This window comes from Cebus imitator, unplaced genomic scaffold (genome assembly GCF_001604975.1).
Source record: "Cebus imitator isolate Cc_AM_T3 unplaced genomic scaffold, Cebus_imitator-1.0 Scaffold187, whole genome shotgun sequence".
In the NCBI taxonomy this organism is placed as follows: domain Eukaryota; kingdom Metazoa; phylum Chordata; class Mammalia; order Primates; family Cebidae; genus Cebus; species Cebus imitator.
This window is the reverse complement of record NW_016107502.1, coordinates 2,835,009-2,854,999: the sequence shown is the minus strand read 5'-3', so window position 1 is coordinate 2,854,999 and position 19,991 is coordinate 2,835,009. Positions and strand designations below refer to the sequence as shown.

General features: G+C 44.5%; 1 protein-coding gene across 3 annotated transcripts in view; it reads right to left on the bottom strand.

The window, feature by feature from the left end:
• ANO2 (anoctamin 2) overlaps nucleotides 1–19,991 on the bottom strand; it is a 384,342-nt gene that overhangs the window by 254,677 nt on the left and 109,674 nt on the right. For all 3 annotated transcript variants that reach the window (XM_037744853.1, XM_037744854.1, XM_037744855.1), the window contains 2 exons: nucleotides 19,437–19,491; nucleotides 16,182–16,233 (listed from right to left, as the gene is read on the bottom strand). In XM_037744853.1, the coding sequence (XP_037600781.1) occupies nucleotides 16,182–16,233; nucleotides 19,437–19,491 (107 nt within the window). The remainder of the gene's footprint in view (nucleotides 1–16,181; nucleotides 16,234–19,436; nucleotides 19,492–19,991) is intronic.

Genomic DNA, 19,991 nt, shown 5'->3' with positions numbered 1-19,991 from the left:
GAAAGAAAGAAGAAAGAAAGAAAGAAAGAAAGTAAGTAAGTGGGGGGAGGGAGGGAAGGAAGAAAAAGAGAAAAAAGGAAAGAAGTTCCAGAGACCTAGCTGGTGGCTAGGACATTAAAAGGGACTGAATGCCAAATGTTCATATAATATTAGAAAAATAAAAATTAGGCCCTTCACAGGTAGACTTGGTTATCTTTGGGTCGTCAGAACCACAGTGATCAAATCCCCAAGAGGCAGGAGGCAGAGAACTTTGCAATAAGCCTACAACGGTGCACCCTATCTTTATTTTTATCTTTTGCTTTTGTTCAATCTAGTGTTCCTAAATATTACTTGGGCAGATTATTAAAAATTCAGATATTTAGACCTTCCCCCTGCAGATGCTGATTCAGCAAATGTGGCATAGGACCTGGACTGCCAGGGTTTTAGCAAGCACGCCAGGTGATTCTGATGCCAATTGCCTGCAACCACACCTGAGCCACGTCGCTCATAATCACGTGCAAAGAATTGCTATAGGACTACAAACATTTTCCAAGCAGCCTCACCAATTGCTCTGGATACTCCTTGTCCTCATCTTCCCTTTCACTGTAACTGTCTGCTCTCAACCTCTCTGAGGCCCACGGACATCACGTAACCCCAAGTCCTGACCACAGCCCTGGTACCCACTCTCTGTGAACTTTCAGGAAAGCTATTCCCCTCCCTGGGCCTCATTGGCTCATATGTACAGGAGATCATGTGGCTCCTTTGAATCACAGAGTCTGGGAAATGTTAGAGCCAGAAAGAAGCTTAGAAAGCACTGAGAGGCCCCATTTGTTTTATGAGGGGAGGAACAGGCTCAGACAGGGAACATGGCTGGACCGAAGTTTTACAACTTGTTCATCCCAGAGTTGGAACTGACACCCACTCCTCCAGCCTTGCCGGGCATGTGCCTATCCTCCATCCTCCCCTTCCAGATACACTCTCTACTCTCCACTATGTGCCATGAACAGGCCGCTGTGCTCTCTGGCTTCCTCCTGCCATCAGCAGTATTGAGATCCCTGGCCTTCTGGCTAAACAGCCAAGTGCTCAAGGCCACCTCCTCTACCCAATTCCATGTTGCAGTGACCTTCTCTCCGCGGGTCTAGGGGTGGTAAGAGTTCTACTATTGTTAACTCCAGGTCACAATGCCATCCCTGGCATTCCCCAACTCCCTGTCTGTCCCTTTGTGAACAGTTTCTCTGTACGTATGCCCACCTTGGATTACCCTAATTGGGGTCTGCTATTTGTTCCTATGAGGATCCTAACTGATTCCCTGGAATTGCTCCCACCATGTCTTCTGTGTTATTTGCTTTCCTTGCATGTATCTGTCTTCTCACAGCCATGTGGTTTGCTCCCTGTTTTCCTCAAATATTACATCAGGAAGGCCTTCTCTGACCACTCTATTTAAAACACCTTCTCATTCTCACTTCATTTTCATCTCCTTAGTTTGCTTCATTCTTTCTCCTGACCCTTATCCCTACATGACATCTTATCCATTGCAGTCACTTCTTGGTTTATTTTCTGTCTTCTATAACTAGACTGTAAGCCCCTTAAGGGCAGGAATTTGTGTCTATTGGACTCACTACTCCATTCCCCAGGTCCAGAACATGAATGTTGCATAGTAGGTGCTCAGTAAACGTGTCAAATCAGTGAATGGATGTTACATTGGGAAGGGCTCAACTTCCACAGCTTCTGGGACAGTTTTCCCAATAGCTTTATCCATTTACTAATTAAATGAGTTTAAAAACAATGAGGAAGAGCCAAGAAACCTAAGTTCTAAATCCAACTCCAAAGTTCTAACTGGGAGCGTGTCAGTGAATCTCTCTGTTGTGAAGTTAACTAATATCTGCCGAAGCTACTTTGCATGGCAGTTTAAAGGATCGGATGAGGTAACAAGTGTTGAAGTGTTTTGAAAAACATACAACTGCATGCATGCAAGGAGTCCTGTTGCTTTGGTAACAGTAACACCTCATGTGTAAGAGGCCTCTTATCTAGTTATCTCAGCTCTCACAACAGAAAATTCAGAAACAAAAAAATTAATGAGCAGCTAAAGTAGATCTCATTAAATCTACTTTCTAATGTGATGTCCCTTTTCCGCAGCAGAATCCTTCAGACCCTCCTGCCATGCATTTTATGTTCCCTTTACCCAAAACACTAATGAGCTTATTTTTCTGTCTCTCAAACTGCAAAGCAAAACTGAGACAGCAAAACTCAGGGAAGGAGGTTACCAGAGTCAAGAATTCACAAAACCAGATCACTGTGGGGCAAACAATCCTAATAATGCTTTGATAATTCTTGAGAGAACATGAAAATCATTATGTCCTTAATGATGATCTTGAATCATCCAGAAAATATTCCATATGCTTTTATGTGGAGAATATATGCAGACATGTTCTACATAAGCAAACAGGGAACTGTGTGATAGATTTTAGAAAGATGTCTGTACAGAAAGATATTGCTATAGAATGCAAGAGCTACACCTGTGACCATATTTCCCTTTCACTATGTTTCAAGGTTAAATCTGCAGCTCAACTGCAGAAACTAGAGGACATTTTAGTTTTAATATGTGTTCTATTTTCTTCCTCCTAATTTTGACATTCTATTTTAATTTATTTTCTCTGGTTCTTATTTTTCAATTTATTTTTTATACTATGTTGTCTTATTATTTTTCCTGTAAGCCAACCCAGAAATTTTGTGGAACAAGGCAAGGATACAAATATATCAATAAATACTACTTGTATATAGATTAAAGCTTTGCAAAAGTGGGCATTCAATAAAGATGTATTGTCTACAAAGAAAACAGTGACATTATCAGATCAACAGGAATGTTTCCGAGTTGTTAATATCTTTAGTGTCTTTTCCATTTTCTTTTTTTGTTTGTTTGTTTGTTTGTTTTTTCCCATTTATTTATTTTATTGCATTTTAGGTTTTGGGGTACATGTGAAGAACATGCAAAATTTTTGCATAGGTACACACGTGGCAGTGTGATTTGCTGCCTTCCTCCCCATCACCTACATCTGGCATTTCTCCCCTTGCTATCTCTCCACAGCTCCCCACCCCCCACCGTCCCTCCCCTATTTCCCCCCAACTGACCCCAGTGTTTAGTGCTCCCCTCCCTGTGTCCATGTGTTCTCATTGTTCAACACCCGCCTATGAGTGAGAACATGCGGTGTTTGATCTTCTGCTCTTCTGTCAGTTTGCTGAGAATGATGGTTTCCAGGTTCATCCACGTCCCTACAAAGGACCCAAACTCATCGTTTTTGATGGCTGCATAATATTCCATGGTGTATATGTGCCACATTTTCCCTATCCAGTCTATCGTCGATGGGCATTTGGGTTGGTTCCAGGTCTTTGCTATTGTAAACAGTGCTGCAATGAACATTCGTGTGCACGTGTCCTTATTATTTAAATTGGGTACAATAGCAAAGGGAATAAAGCTTTGTAAGTTGGTTGCAAAAGAAATGACCATATAAAAAATAATCTCAAGGGTGAAGGATCAATGAAAACACCTACAATTCCAAATCCAGCCCTACTCTCCCTTTTTTTCTCTCTCTGTTTTTAATGAAGAAACAATCTTCTGGAGAAATAGAAGCTGATTCTAGTCACTCATGCTTCTCCTCCATCCCTTATAAGCTAGAAAGAAAGGCAATAAAATCTAAATTTACCCTGTGGCTCAGGGCTCCATATTATCTTGAGGCCTCATGGAGTTATCACGTTCCTCATTTTTTTTTTATTATTCTAAATAAGATTGGTAAGTTGGCCAAAGAGCTTAGAGGACACTTGGTCTTCATAGGCAGAAGTCAATCCACTAGAAAGCTGACCTTTGTGGTTCTCCTCTGCTGAGATGAGAGAAGTTCAGTCACATGTCCCTTGTTACAAAGCTAGTAAGTCCTCAGTGGCTCCTGAGAAATGAACAGACTCTAAAGACTCAGCCTAACTCCACTCCTAGTCAGTAGCATCCCAAAAGTAGTAGAAATAAGATTACAGCAAGGGTACCCAAGTTCCAGACTCAGTTCTGACTCAAGATGGAACCCTGGACAAGTCACGTATCCTCTTTGTGCCCATCTGTAATTGGAGATGATCACTCCTGACACACCTAACTTTCCTGGGAGCAATGATTTATATTGGCACTTAGACATATAGAGACATACACATGGACATGGATTGCCTCCTCCCCTGTGTTCCAACTGCACTCTGTATGTGTCTCTATTATAGCACCTACCACACTGTCTCATCACAATCTGTTTCCACGTCTGTCTGCATGGCTAAACGAAGAGCCCCTCAAGGGTAGAAATTACGCTAAATTCAGCTTGGCATCCCTCCACTTCTATAACATCATTTGACACATAGCAGGTGTTCATTAAATGTTTTTTGAATGTCAAAAAGGAAAGAAAAATGTATAAACGCAACTCAACAACAACACAATCCTCACATTTGACTTTGAGACATCACCAAAAACCCTCATATTCTCACAAACACAGTAAAAAACTTCAGTGTTAAAACCGGGGGCCTCTACTCTCTAGTGGTCTTTCAACAACCTGAGGATTGTCCCCCAGAATAAACTTTTGTTTTTGAGACTTTCCAGTTTTACAAAACAAGCCAAGAGCCACTTATTTAATCTTTACAAAAACTCTGAAAGATAGATATTATTATCCCCACTTCATATAAAAGTAAACTGAGATGCAGAGAGGTTAAGTCATTTGTCCATGAACACACATAGTCAGAAACTGACCAGCAACTGCTGTGGGACCAGCAGGCTAGGCATTTTTAAATTTATCCACTCAATCAAATCAACTGAGTAGAATGTGTGAGACAGGCGGACAGGTGCACTGGAGCACAAACGATGACTCAGAAACATCTCAAGGACCCACTGCCTTAGGAGTCTAAGCCATAGGTATAGAAAACAAGCAAGAAAGAGATTCAGTTTGATAAGAGCTCCAAGGAAAGGGCTTCAAGGGAGGATCTGGAGGACAGTGATGCTTGATCTGAGGATGGGCATCATTGAGATTGGGGAAAAACATAGACAGGACATTCAGGCAAAGGAAACAGCATGAGAAAAGACAGAGAAGATAGTGGTCACATTAACAGGAAGAGGAGCAAGAGACAGAGAGAAAGAGAGAGAGAGAGAGAGAGACAAGTGGACATGCTGATTTTGAGGTTCTGGTGAACATCTAAGTGGAGGCATCCATCCAGCAGTTGGAAAGGCAGGGTTGCAGTTGGTGAATCAGGAGCAAAAATAGATGGTTGCAAGTCATCTATATAGAGGAAACAGACAGTCCAAAAGCCAAAGGAACTTGGAAGTTGACAACATCTAAAATGTGGAAGAATAAAGAGAAATCAAATAAAATGTGTCACATGAGGGACAAACAGAAGGACAGCAGCTGAGTAGGTCAACAGCACCTTCCGACAACTATCAGAAGATGCAGGTGCAGTAAAGAAGGCTTGGAAGAATGTAGGAAGTTATGGAAGATGAAACCTGAGAAGGAAAAAAACATTAACTACGGAAGGTGTGATAGTTAATCTGAGTGTCAACTTGACTGGATCAAAGGATGCAAAGTACCGATCCTGAGTGTGTGTGTGTGGAGTGTTGCCAAAGGAGATTAACATTTGAGCTAGTGGGCTGGGAGAGGCAGACCCGCCCTTAATCTGGGTGGGCACAATCTAATCAGCTGCCAGTGTGGCTACAATATAAAGCAGGCAGAAAAATGTGAAAAGACGAGACTGGCCTACACCGTTCTCCCGTGCTGGACCCTGCCTGCCCTCACATCGGACTCCAGTTCTCAGGCTGGCTTTCCTTTCTCCTCAGCTTGTGAGAACATGTGATCATGTGAGTTAATACTCAATAAACTCATATATATATATATATATATATACTATTAATTCTGTCCCTCTACAGAACACTGACTAATACAGATTTTGATACCAGAGGAGTTCTAAAGGAAAAGATTATTAAGAATGGAGTTCTTTTATTGGTGTTTCTGGAATTGGATGCTTAATATAATTAGATCCCAAAATGCTAAGGACTCTACTTCTAATAGTATAGAGAACACTGACAGTCCTAGGCATGAACTGTTTAGAGAGTTATGCAAAATAAATGCATTTGCCACTCCTGATTCACCACTTGTGCGAGGCAAGGAGTTAGCGACTCTGTACATAATACATTTGACTATATGTGGAGAACCAAGGGACATAATGAAGCTGGTCGGTTGCTCCTAAGTTCAGTGGACAACGTGATGAAAGGAAATGATGAAACCAAGGAACTCTCACTCCCAGCTTCAGAAGCAGACACTGAGCCCCAAATATGCTAAGATTGCGCTGAGTGACAGTCTTGCATCCTGTAGAGAAAGAGAGCTGAAATTGTGGAAAAAGAAACACAAGCTCTTATCATGCAAGTGGCTGACCTGCAATGAAAGGTGCATTCGCAGCCTCACCAGGTGTCTACTGTTAAAGTGAGGGCACTGATTGAAAAAGAATGAGTCAACAGTGATGGCCTCCCCTGAGGCAGTTGCTAGGCAAGATAATGTCGATTCTCCTCAGGAGCCACCCCCAACCCCGCTGTTTGCTGCTAGACCTATAACTAAAGTCCCGGTAGGTCCCTAGAGGTGAGGTTAAGCGAGTGACCCATAAGGAGGTGCACTACACTCAGAAAGAACTACCTGAGTTTTTTAATTTATATAAACAGGCATCTGGATAATAGGCATGGGAATGGATATTATGGATGTGGGATAATGGTGGAAGGAACATTGAGTTGGATCAGGCTCAATTTATTAATTTGGGCCCACTAAGTAGGGATTCTGCATTTAATGTTGCAGCTCAGGGAGTTAATAGTTTATTTGCTTGGTTAGCTGAAATATGGATTAAAACATGGCCCACTGTGGTGAGCTGAAAATGCCTGATCTCCCTTGGTTTAATGTAGAAGAAGGGATCCAAAGGCTTAGGGAGATTGGGATGGTGGAGTGGATTAGTCACTTTAGACATACTCAACCCAGCTCGGAAGTACAGAAATATACCCTTGACCAATGCCTTGTGAAATAGATTTGTGAGGGCAGCACCTGGATCTTTGAAGGGCCCTGCAATTGCTCTTCTCTGTATGTCAGATCTAACAGTGGGAACCACAGTCACTCAACTACAAATTTTAAATGCAATGGGAATAAGTGGATCCCGAGGTGGCAGGGGCCAAGTGGCAGCACTCAACCATCAAAGGCAAGGTGGGCGTAGCTACCGTAACGGACAGCAAAGGCAAAGCATCAATCAGAATAGTCTGACTCATGTAGAACTCTGGCTTTGGCTAATTAATCATGGTGTTCCTAGAAGTAAAACTGATAGGAAGTCTACTGCATTACTATTTAATTTATATAAGCAGAAAACTTCTAGGTTGAACAGACAGAAGACTAATTTGAACTTTATAATTTGTATTATAAAAACTAGAATCATGACCCCTCAATCAATTTCCAGACTTAAGCCAGTTTATAGACCCAGAACCCCTTGACTGAAGGGGAGGCCTGGCCCCCTTGAGGAAGGACCCCACTATACTACTCACAATTTTTGCTGTTAATCTTTCTCCCATTCTTACCCAAGGAGACCTCCAGCTTTTATCAGGGTAATTGTGCATTGGGAAAAGGGAAATGATCAGACATTTTGGGAACTACTGGACACTGGCTCTGAGCTGATATTGATTCCAGTGGACCCAAAACGTCACTGTGATCCTCCAGTTAAAGTAGGGGCTTATGGAGGTCAGGTAATTGATGGAGTTTTAGGCCAGGTCTGACTTACAGTGGGTCCAGTGGGTCCCTGGACTCATTCTGTGGTCATTTCCCCAGTGCCAGAAAGCATAATTGGCATAGACATACTTAGAAGCTGGCAGAACCCCCCACATTGGCTCCCTGTCTGGTAGAGTGGGGACATTATGATGGGAAAAGCCAAATGAAAGCCATTAGAACTGCCTCTACCTAGACAAAGAGTAGATCAAAACAGTGTCGCATCCCTGGAGGGATTGCAGAGATTATTGCCACCACCAAGGACTTGAAAGACACAGGGATGGTGATTCCCACCACATCCCCATTCGACTTTCCCATTTGGCCTGTGCAGGAGACAGATGGATCTTGGAGAATGACAGTGGATTACTGTTAGCTTAACCAAGCGGTGACTTCAATTGCAGCTGCTGTACCAGATGTGGTTTTATTGCTTGAGCAAATTAACACATTTCCGGGTACCTGGTATGCAGCCATTGACTTGGCAAATACCTTTTTCTCCATTCCTGTTCATAAGGCCCACCAGAAGCAATTTGCCTTCAGCAAGCAAGGCCATTAATATATTCTTACTGTCCTCAGGGGTATATCAAGTCTCCGGCTTTGTGTCATAATCTTATTTGGAAAGATCTTCATTGCTTTTGGCTCCCACAAGATATCACACTGGTCCATTATATTGATCACATTATGCTGATTGGATCCCGCGAGCAAGAAGTAGCAAACACACTGGGCTTATTGGTGAGACATTTGCATGCCAGAGGATGGGAAATAAATCTGACTAAAATTCAGGGACCTTCTACCTCAGTAAAATTTCTAGAGGTCCAGTGGTGTGGGGCCTGTCAAGATATTCCTTCTAAGGTGAAGGATAAGCTGCTGCATTCAGCCCCTCCTACAACCACGAAAGAAGCACAATGCCTAGTGGGCCTGTTTGGATTTTGGAAGCAACACATTCTTCATATGGGTGTGTTACTTCAATGCATTTATCAAGTGACCCAAAAGGCTGCCAGTTTTGAATGGGGTCCAGAACAGGAGGAGGTTCTGTAACAGGTCCAGGCTGCTGTGCAAGCTGCTCTGCCACTTGGGCCACATGATCCACCAGATCCAATAGTGCTTGAGGTGTCCGTGGCTGATAGGAATACTGTTAGGAGCCTTCGGCAATTGAGACACAGCACAGGCCTCCAGGATTTTGGAGCAAGGTGCTGCCATCTTCTGCAGATAACTACTTTCTTTCTGAGAGACCGCTCTTGACCTGTTACTGGGCTTTGGTGGAAACTGAACATTTGACTATGGGTCATCAAGCCACCATGTGACCTGAACTGCCTACCATAAACTGGGTGCTTTCTGACCCATCTAGCCATAAACTGGGTCATACACAGCAGCATTTCATCATCAGTTTGAAGTGGTACATATGTGATCGAACTCAAGCAGGTCCTGAAGGCACAGGTAAGTTACATGAGGAAGTGGTCTCCAGTCCTGCCACCCTGCCTTCTCTTCCCAGCCTGCACCAGTGGCCTCATGGTGCAGTTGACAGAGGAACTATGTCAACTATGGCCAGTTGACAGAGGAAGAGAAGACTAGGGCCTGGTTCACAGATGGTTCTGCATGATATACAGGCACCACCCAAAAGTGGACAGCTGCAGCACTACAGCCCCTTCCTAGGACATCCCTGAAGGACAGTGGTGAAGGGAAATTTTCCCAGTGGACAGAACTTCGAACAATGCATCTGGTTGTGCACTTTGCATAGAAGGAGAAATGGCCGGATGTCCAATTATATACTGATTCATGAGCTGTAGCCAATGGTTTGGCTGGATGGTCAGGGATTTGGAAGAAGCATGATTGGAAAACTGGTGCCAAAAAAATCTGGGGAAGAGGATGTGGGGGGACCTCTCTGAATGGTCAAAACCTGTGAAGGTATTTGTATCCCATGTCAGTGTTCACCAACGGGTGGCCTCAGCAGTGGAGGACTTTAATAATCAAGTGGATAGGATGACTTATTCTGTGGACATCACTCAGCCTCTTTCCCCAGCCACCCCTGTCATCACCCAGTGGGCCCAAGAACAAAGTGGCCATGGTGGCAGAGATGGAGGTTATGCATGGGCTCAGCAACATGGACCTCCACTCACCAAGGCTGGCCTGGCTACAGACACTGCTGAGTTCCAAATTTGCCATCAGCAGAGACCAACACTGAGCCCTCAATATGGCACCATTCCTGGGGATGATCAACCAACTACCTGATGGCAGGTTGATTTTATTGGACCTCTCCCATCATGGGAAGGGTAGAGGTGTGTCTTCACTGGACTAAACACTTACTCAGGATATGGGTTTTCCTATCCTGCACACAATGCTTCTGCCAAGGCTACTGTATTAGTCCATTTTCACACTGCTGATAAAAACATACCTGAGACTGGGAAAAATAATAGGCTTAATTGAACTTATAGCTCCACATGGTTGGGGAGGCCTCAGAATCATGGAGAAGGCACTTCTTACATGGAAGCAGTAAGAGAGAATGAGGAAGAAGAAAAAGAGGAAACCCCTGATAAACCCATCAGATCTCATGAGACTTATTCACTACCAGGAGAATAGCATGGGAAAGACCAGCCCCCATGTATCCCCAGGGGGATACAGTTAACTCCCCCTGGGTGCCTCCCATGACACATGGGAATTCTGGCTGATACAACTCAAGTTGAGATTTGGGTGGGGACACAGCTAAACCATATCATTCCACCCCGACCCCTCCAAATCTCACATCCTCACATTTCAAAACCAATCATGCCTTCCCAACAGTCCTTCAAAGTATTAACTCATTTCAGCATTAACCCAAAAGTCCACAAAGTCTCATAGGCAGAGGAACAAGGCAAGTCCCTTCCAGCTATGAGCCTATAAAATGAGAATCAAGCTAGTTACTTCCTAGATACAATGGGGGTAAATTGTATTTTACAATTTAAAGGTATTGGGTAAATACAGCCATTCCAAATGGGAGAAATTGCCCAAAACAAAGGGGTTACAGGGCCCACGCAAATCCTAAATCCAGCAGGGCAATAAAATTTTAAAGCTCCAAAATGATCTCCTTTGACTCCAGGTCATGCTGATGTGTGGGCTCCCATAGTCTTGGGCAGTTCCACCCCTGTGGCTTTGCAGGGTACAGCCTCCCTCCCTGCTGCTTTCATGGGCTGGCACTGAGTATGTGCAGCTTTTCCAGGCACATGATGCAAGCTGTCAATGGATCTACTATTCTGGGTTCTGGATGGCAGTGGCCCTCTTCTCACAGCTCCACTAGGTGGTGCCCCAGTAGGGACTCAGTGTGAGAGCTTCAACCCCACATTTCCCCTCCACACTGCCCTAGCAGTGTGGTCCCCCACCCACAGCAAACTTTGCCTATACATCTAGGCATCTCCATGCATCTTCTGAAACCTAGGCAGAGATTCTCAAACCTCAATTCTTGACTTCTGTGCACCCACAGGCTCAACACCACGTGGAAGCTGCCAAGGCTGAGGGTTTCCACCCTCTGAAGCCACAGCTCAAGCTGTATATTGGACCCTTTCAGCCACAGCTGGAGCGGCTGGGACACAGGGCATCAAGTCCCTAGGCTGCACACAGCACAGGGACCTAGGCCCAGCCCACAAACCATTTTTTCCTCCTGGGACTCTGGGTCTGTGATGAGAGGGGCTGCCATAAAGGTCTCTGGCATGGCCAGGAGACATTTTCCTCATGATCTTAGGGATTAACAATAGGCCCCTTGCTACTTATGCAAATTTCTGCAGCCAGCTGACATTTCTCCCCAGAAAATGGGTTTTTCTTTTCTATTGTATAGTCAGGCTGCAAATTTTCCAAACTTTTATCTTCTGCTTCCCTTATAAAACTGAATGCCTTTAACAGTACCCAAGTCACCTCTTGAATGTTTTGCTGCTTAGAAATTTCTTCTGCCAGATACCCTAAATTATTTTTCTCAAGTTCATAGTTCCACAAATCTCTAGGACAGGGGAAAATGCCACCAGTCTCTCTGCTAAAACGTAACAAGAGTCACCTTCGCACCAGTTCCCAATAAGTTCCTCACCTCCATCTGAGACCACCTCATCCTGGACTTTATTGTCCATCTTGCTATCAGCATTTTGGGCAAAGCCATTTAAGAAGTCTCTAGGAAGTTCCAAACATTCCCACATTTTCCCATCTTCTTCTGAGCCCTCCAAACTGTTCCAGCCTCTCTGCCTGTTACCCAGTTCCAATGTCGCTTCCACATTTTTGGGTATCTTTTCAGCAACACCCCACTCAACTGGTATCAACTTACTACATTAGTCCATTTTCACACTGCTGATAAAGACAAACCCAAGAATGCGAAGAAAAAGAGGTTAAATTGGGCTTACAGTTCCACATGGCTGGGAAGGTCTCAGAATCATGGCGCCAGGCAAAAGGCACCTCTTACATGGTGGTGGCAGGGGATAATGCAGAAGAAGAAAAAGCAGACACCTCTGATAAACCCATCAGATCTCATGAGACTTATTCACCATCATGAGAATAGCACAGGAAAGCCCGGCCCCCATGATTCAATTAACTTGTCCTGGGTCCCTCCCACAATATGTGGTAATTCTGGGAGATAAAATTCAAGATACACCTCATTTGGTTGGTGACACAGCCAAACCGTATCAACTACCATCCATGGAATCATGGAATGCCTTATCCACCATCATGGTATTCCACACAGTCTTGCCTCTGACCAAAGCACTCACTTTACAGCTATAGAAATGTGGCAGTGGACTCATGCTCATGGAATTCACTGGTCTTACCATGTTTCCCATCATCCTGAAGCAGCTGGACTGACAGAAATGTGGAATGGCCTCTTGAAGTCATAATTATACCAACTAGGTGACAACACTTTGCAGGGCTATGGCAAAGTTCTCCAGAAAGCTATGTATGCTTTGAATCAGCATCCAATATATGGTACTGTTTCTCCCATAGCCAGGATTCATGGGTCCAGGAATCAAGGTATTGAAGTGGAAGTGGCACAACTCATCGTCACCCCTAGTGATCCACTAGCGCAATTTCTGTTTCCTGTTCCCACGACATTACATTGTGCTGGCCTACAGGTCTTAGTTTCAGAGGGACACGTGCTGCCACCAGGAGACACAACAATGATTTCATTAAACTGGAAGTTAACATATCCACCTGAACACATTGGGCTCCTCCTACCTTTAGGTCAACAGGCTAAGAAGAGAGTTACAGCATTGGCTGGGGTGATTGACCCAGACTATCAGGATGAAATTAGTCTACTACTCCACAGCAGAGGTAAGGAAGAGTATGCATGGAATGCAGGAGATCTATTAAGGCATCTCTTAGTATTACCATGTCCTGTGATTAAGGTCAATGGGAATCTATAGCAGCCCAATCCAGGTAGGACTACAAATGGCCCAGACCCCTGAGGAATGGTTGGGGTCACTCCACCAGGAAAAAAACCACGACCTGCTGAGGTGCTTGCTGAAGGCAAAGGGGATACAAAGTGGTGGTAAAAGAAGGTAGTCATCAATACCAGCTACTGCCACACGACCAGCTGCAGAAATGAGGACTGTAATTGTCATGACTATTTCCTCTTTATTTTGTTAAAAACATGTTTGCCCACATATACACTTGCACTACGAAAATATCTTCATTTTATTTCCTTTTTCCTTTATCATGTGACATAAGATTTATTAACTCCCTATCAGCGTTTAAGTACTGTCAACTTTATGTAACAGTATTTGGATTGGAGATTAGTGCATTTCTGGGTGTACGAAGGAGAGCTGTATTATGTTAGGTGTAATTATACCTTATTATTGTCGGTATTTAAAGATTATGTATGATCTCAGGAGATGTGTAGGGATTCAAGTTGACAACAAGTGGACTTGTGACGGTGAATACTGAGTGTCAACTTGATTGGATTGAAAGATGCAAAGTATGAATCCTGGGTATGTCTGTGAGGGTGTTGCCAAAGGAGATGAACATTTGAGTTAGTGGGCTGGGAAAGGCAGACCCACCCTCAATCTGGGTGGGCACCATCTATTCAGCTGCCAGTGTGGCTGGAATATAAAGCAGGCAGAAAAACATGAAAAGACTAGACTGGCCTAGCCTCGCAGCCTACATCGGGCTCCCGTGCTAGACCCCTCCTACCCTCAAACATCGGACTCCAAGTTCTTCAGTTTTGGGACTCAAACTGGCTTTCCTTGCTTCTGAGCTTGCAAACGGCCTATTGTGGGACCCTGTGATCATGTGATTAATACTTAATAAACTCCCCTTTGACATACAGGTATTAATCGACTTATGGCCTATGCAACTTACGAACATTCAACTTTACGACCACAATCGCTAGCCACGACTGCTCTGCATCTGGCAGCGCAAATGTTGCCCAGCTGGGCGTACGACAGTGCGGACCAGCTTCCAGCAGCACTACCATCTCTGCGTGCAATTGGGAAAATGTTTCCTATGGTATTTTTTACACCTGTATTTTGTATTTTTGTATGCACATGTATTTTGTAATTTTGTATGTTTTGCGAATATTAAACCAGTTGTACTGGTAATGCAGTGTTTTACTTAAACCTGACGAATGTAAAAATAAGAAACAAAATGGTGTAGAGATGATACAAATGGCATAAAATGAACAAAGAAAATTATGATCTATAACAATGAGAGAAAATTATGATAAAATATGACTTAAAGATTTTTATAACATCATTTCACAGTACTGTACATATAGCCTACTCAACTTACGACCAAATCGTGTTACAACCAATCGTGGTCGTAAGTCAAGCACTAGCTGTATATATGTGTGTGTGTGTATGTATATATGTGTACACATATATATGTATATTATTTATCTGGTTTTTTGGGAGATATATATATATATCTCCTATTAGTCTGTTCCTCTAGAGAACCCTGACTAATACTGGAGGTGAGAAGTCTGAGGGAGCAACTTTGGTCAACTTGGGGACAGTGTGAAAGGGCAGAAGTCAAGTCAATGAAATTGAGAAGTTAGTTGGTCAAGAAGTGAGGATAAATTCAGGAAATTTGATAAAGGCTCTGAGGAAATCTAAAAAATATGTTTTAAAAATCTCTTGACACATCTGGTTGTTCTTGGGACAAACCAGCTGCTTGGGGAGCGAGGGTTTCAGTCCATTCCATGAGACTGTGCTGGGCTATTTCCCTCCCCCGCTTACTCAGCCTCGCCTCATCAGCACCGAGTTCCAGATAGCTAACATGACACAGAAGAGCTGATTTTTAAAAAGTGCATTGTTGTTTGGAATCTTGTAGCAAGATGAATATATCAAAGCAAATTGAAGCAAACATAACAGCCCTGTTGAGAGGTTAAGCACTATTCTAAAAAGACTGTCATGGCATAAAACCCACTGTGATTCCTTCTCCAGCACTGTGCCCTGGGTACCCAGGCAGCTTACGAGCCCCGCAATACGCTCCCAAATATTAGCTAGCTATCATCATCATTATCGCTGTTATTCCTGAGCCAAATCACCGCCTCTATTCAGTAGACGGGACTCCAAATGACTCTGAACTCTTTCCAACCCAAAACTGCCTCAAAAGCCGAAGATTTGCCGTCCCAGAGCGCATTCTGAAGGCAGCTCTCCCAAAGCTGTCAGAAACCACCTGGAGATGGTAGCACCTTGGGAATGAGGGTTCAACATGCCAGGCTGACTCCTGTGCAAAAGACGTTTGTGTGTGACGTTCTGGCACATTTTTTTCAAAATGTACTCTCACCGGGGTTATGGGTACAGCTCACATTGTACCTGGAGCATTGCAGATGTCTTCTACACAATCTGTCAGGATCTGGACTGCCTGCCTTATACTTGATCTCAAATGCTTCCAAGACAATTACTCTAATATTTAAGAAACAAATCACAAGGCAAACAGATGCAGCCAGATATGCTGAGAAGCATGCTAAGCTTAGAAGAGGCTCACTCAGACATCACGTGCTGCATGGGCTTGGGCCAGTCATGCACCCTCTCTGGAGGTTCATCTCTTCCTACATAGTATGAGGAGATTGGACTAAAGGATCTCTAAAATGCTTTTCTTCTTACAAAAAAAAAAAACTAAGAACTCACCGTGTTTGGGGTGATTATTAAAAACTATTGGAAATGGTGAAAAACAGAGGAGCGACAAAATTATTGAGATAAAGTGGCAGGTGTGGAAGGTACAGGGAAAAGGGGAGGAGGAAGCTGGAGACCTGTAATGAAGGTCTAGAAGTTACCACAGCAGGGGAGCAGCCCCACTGGGCGATGGGACCGCCTGGGACCAAGGCAGGCTTCTCAGGGTAAGCTAAAGCAGCCTCTCCGTGGGGGACTTCTGTTTGTTTTGTTCTTTGCTGCCCACCAAGTGAGCTGTTGAAAGCACAGGGCGGGAGCCGTCAGCACCCGGCCCAAGGGCTGGGGAAGGGGTTCTTACCCATCGTGTTGTTGGCTCTGGTGCAGGCTGTGCGCTTCAGGATCTCGTGCACCTAAAGGGGGACGACAGCAGAGCCGTGAGCCCCTTGTCCCCCCCGCACCGTGCGTCACCCTCACCACTGACGGGCAGGGGTGGGAGGCGCCTGGTCCCATTTGGAGTGAGGGGAAGCCCAGCATGTGCCTGGCTCTTGGCCCGCACATCAACCCCATTTAGACTTGAAGACTTGGAGGAAGCAAGGGATGTAAGCCCCGTCCCCCGCACACACACCCCCTGCCCCTTCACCCCACCCTGAAAAAAAGCAAATGAATAAAAGGCTAGAGGCCAGGCTCGGTGGCTCATGCCTGTAATCCCAGCACTTTGGGAGGCCGAGGCGGGTGGATCACGAGGTCAAGAGATCGAGACCATCCTGGTCAACATGGTGAAACCCCGTCTCTACTAAAAATACAAAAAATTAGCTAGGCATGGTGGTGCGTGCCTGTAATCCCAGCGACTCAGGAGGCTGAGGCAGGAGAATTGCCTGAACCCTGGAGGCGGAGGTTGCAGTGAGCCAAGATCGCGCCATTGCACTCCAGCCTGGGTAACAAGAGTGAAACACTGTCTCAAAAAAAAAAAAAAAAAAAAAGGCTAGAAATGGACTGCAGTTACAGGAGGTGAGGAAAACAGAGAAGCCCAGCCCAGACCACAAAGCCTCGGGAGGGCCCGGAGGAAGCCCTGGGTCTGTGGGGTAGGAGCAGTGTCTGCCGCCCTTCCTGCGGGAACCTCGGGAAGGTGGGGTTCTGCCTAGAGGGTCCCGTGGAGGGGCGGGCCCCTTCTCCCAGCCTGGAGCTAGGCTGACAGGGAAAACCAGTGTGGCAGCAGAAAGCTCTGGATGTGGAGGTAGAGGCAGAAGGCCCTGAGCAAACGTCAGGAGGGTCAGCTTGGGCCTGTAATGGGGTCATCTCGCGGAGCTGCGGTGAGGCCAGCCAGACCGTCAACAGGAAAGTGCTCTGAAACGGCCAAGGGGCTACCTATATGTTGTCACTGATGTCTTTATTTCTCTGTTTTTTCCCTGAGTCCTCATCTTGCCTCCCTGATCAGAGCATATCATATACTTCCTTGAAGATTCATGTCTTAGAGCACAATACTAGGCACACAGCAGCTGCCGACTCAGTGGCTTCGCCTGCCTGAAGCTCCACACGCCCAAAACAGCCTACAGAATCCCCTGGCCTACGGGGCCTTCAGGGGACTCTGTTTCTCACATAGGAGGAAAGCAGTGCTTCCCACAAAAGAATCAGGGAGGGACAAAGGTGGGTCCTTGTAAACCTGTTGGCCAACTAGTGACTTCCTGAGTCCCAAGCCTATGCCAGGCTATAAAGAGATGCCCAGCAATGAAGTCTGCTTTGCAACAAACAGCTGAGGTGCTCAGACATCCACAAAGAAGCAGGCACAAGGAAGACATCCATAGATGTAGGTGAGGTCCTCCAACCAAAGTCCAGGGCAGAGCAGACCCCAGGAAAAAACTCAAGGCTCTTTTCCCCTGTTCTCAGTGTGGGGTGGATTGAGGAAAGGAAGGAAGATGCTTCCGGAAAGAGAGATGAATGCTAGAAGATGTGTTATTCCATCATTATTTATACTGCCATAGCCACAGCCTAAAGGGAGTGGTGAATAAATAACTGCAGGGCCCAAGAGTTTAATTCTGCTCCTAATATAGTGCAGTAATTCAACAGCACTAATAATTAAGAACAGCATTTATATGGCATTGTATTATTTTACCAGCACTTTGCAATTATCAAGTGATCTCCCCAACACCCTATAACTCCCCCACAGTCATGGGACCCAAGCCACAGTGACATTTAATTGGCTTGTAATAGCATCAACCAAGAAAATGGGGCATTAATGTCTCTTTCCATTGAAAGAAGAAAGAAATCTTATGCTTATTTTAATTCTGCCTAAAACACTAGGCTAAGGTATCTGAGATTTCCTTGCCTATCCTGCAAGTAAGAGTTAATACCTTGTTTGCAGGGTGCCTGGGAAATATCCTAGCCTCCTCCAGTCACCTGTCCCTTCGGATTCACATATTTTCTTACCACCCTATTAGCTGGGAGGTCCTTTCAGGTATCTAACCCTTATTCCTCCTGTGGAAACTTCAGTTCTTTTGTAAGGATCAATGGAAATGCACTTCCATGATTCCCATGTGGGCCTGTGTGTGTTTGTGGCATTCCTTGGGCCCCTTGCTGTCTTCTGCCCATAGGCTAAGTGACCTCTAGGGCGATAGAGAACTGGTCGGTGAATGGAGATGTTCTACAGATCATGCAGGGCCACAGAAACACAGGTCATGTGCAGATTTTCACTAGAATTGATCATCCTACAAAATTCAAACATTTGACCTAAAAGCAAAACGACTGTAAAAGAAGGGCTATGGTCATGAGTGTTTGCTTTCTTTTTTGTTTTTAGACGGAATCCCGCTCTGTCATCAGGCTGGAGTGCAAAGGCACGATCTCAGCTCACTGCAACCTCCGCCTCCTGGGTTCAAGCAATTCTCTTGCCTCCCAACTAGCTGGGATTACAGGCACCCGCCTCCATACCAAGTTAATTTTTTTTGTATTTTTAGTAGAAATGGGATTTCACCATGTTGGCCAGGATGGTCTCAATTCCGGACCTCATCATAATCCACCCACCTCGACCTCGCAAAGTACCAGGATGATAGGCATGAGCCAATGCACCCGAACAAGTGTTGGCTTTCTAGTGAATGGGCTGGTAGTATTATCCTTGGGCAAACTGTCTAACTAGCGTTCCTTGTTATGTAAATTCACATGACTCTGTCAGGGAAGTTGAAAGAAGGGAAAATACAAAAAAAAACACAGTAGCCCAACAATCAGAAGGACTATTTCTAGTCCTTGTTCTGACACTAACAATCTATATGATTTATTTTCAATGCATTGCTTCTCAGAGCCTCAGTTTCCTCAATTGTAAATTAAGGAGTTCACCTAAATAACCCCCCTCCACCAACTACGACATTCCCTGCTTTTTTTAATTCTAAGAAGAACTTTATAGAGAACTCATAAAGAGAAGATACTCCTCTCAAACCACGAGTGAGGGCAGTTATTTGCCATTTCTTTTGGGGAACCAGGAAGCTCTTGCGTACTCTTCTCAGTTGCCAGGCAACTCCAAGCAAATAACGGTGTGAGGTGGCAGGGAGGGTAAGAGAATGCCCTGCCAACTAGGGGCTCAGCCCTGCCCCACCCTCTTTCCTACACAGTGCATCCATTTACTTACAATGCGGCTGCGGGTGGCATTATCAAAGAAGGTGTCCTTTTCCTGGACGTTGTACCTGGAGATGCCAAGAGAGCAGATGGCAAAGTCATTTCATTACCCTTGCCCTGAGACCACTGCCACCCAAGGCCCACAGCAAACCTTTAGAAAACAACATAGCAAGACGTATGATACACACACACACACACACACACACACACACACACACACAGTGTTTATGCTTTTCTAGATCCAGGAATTCTAAAAACTCATCCTAGAAATTTATTCTATGGAACAAATTCAACACAAGGAAAGAAAAAATAATATAAACAATGCAAAGGTATTTATAATAAATATTACAGCAATAAGATGCAATGCCAAAATCAATAGAGTATCATGGCAGCCATTAAAATTTATAATTATGAAAATTTTGTGTATAGAAAAAGATTACACCATGTTAGAAAAACATTATATGATGATAAGTTTCCAAATGGAAAGTATGTAAAAAAGATACCAGTGCATGAACAAAGGCAGTAAAAAATACAAATCAAAAAGAGTATCATTTCAGGGTGTTGGATT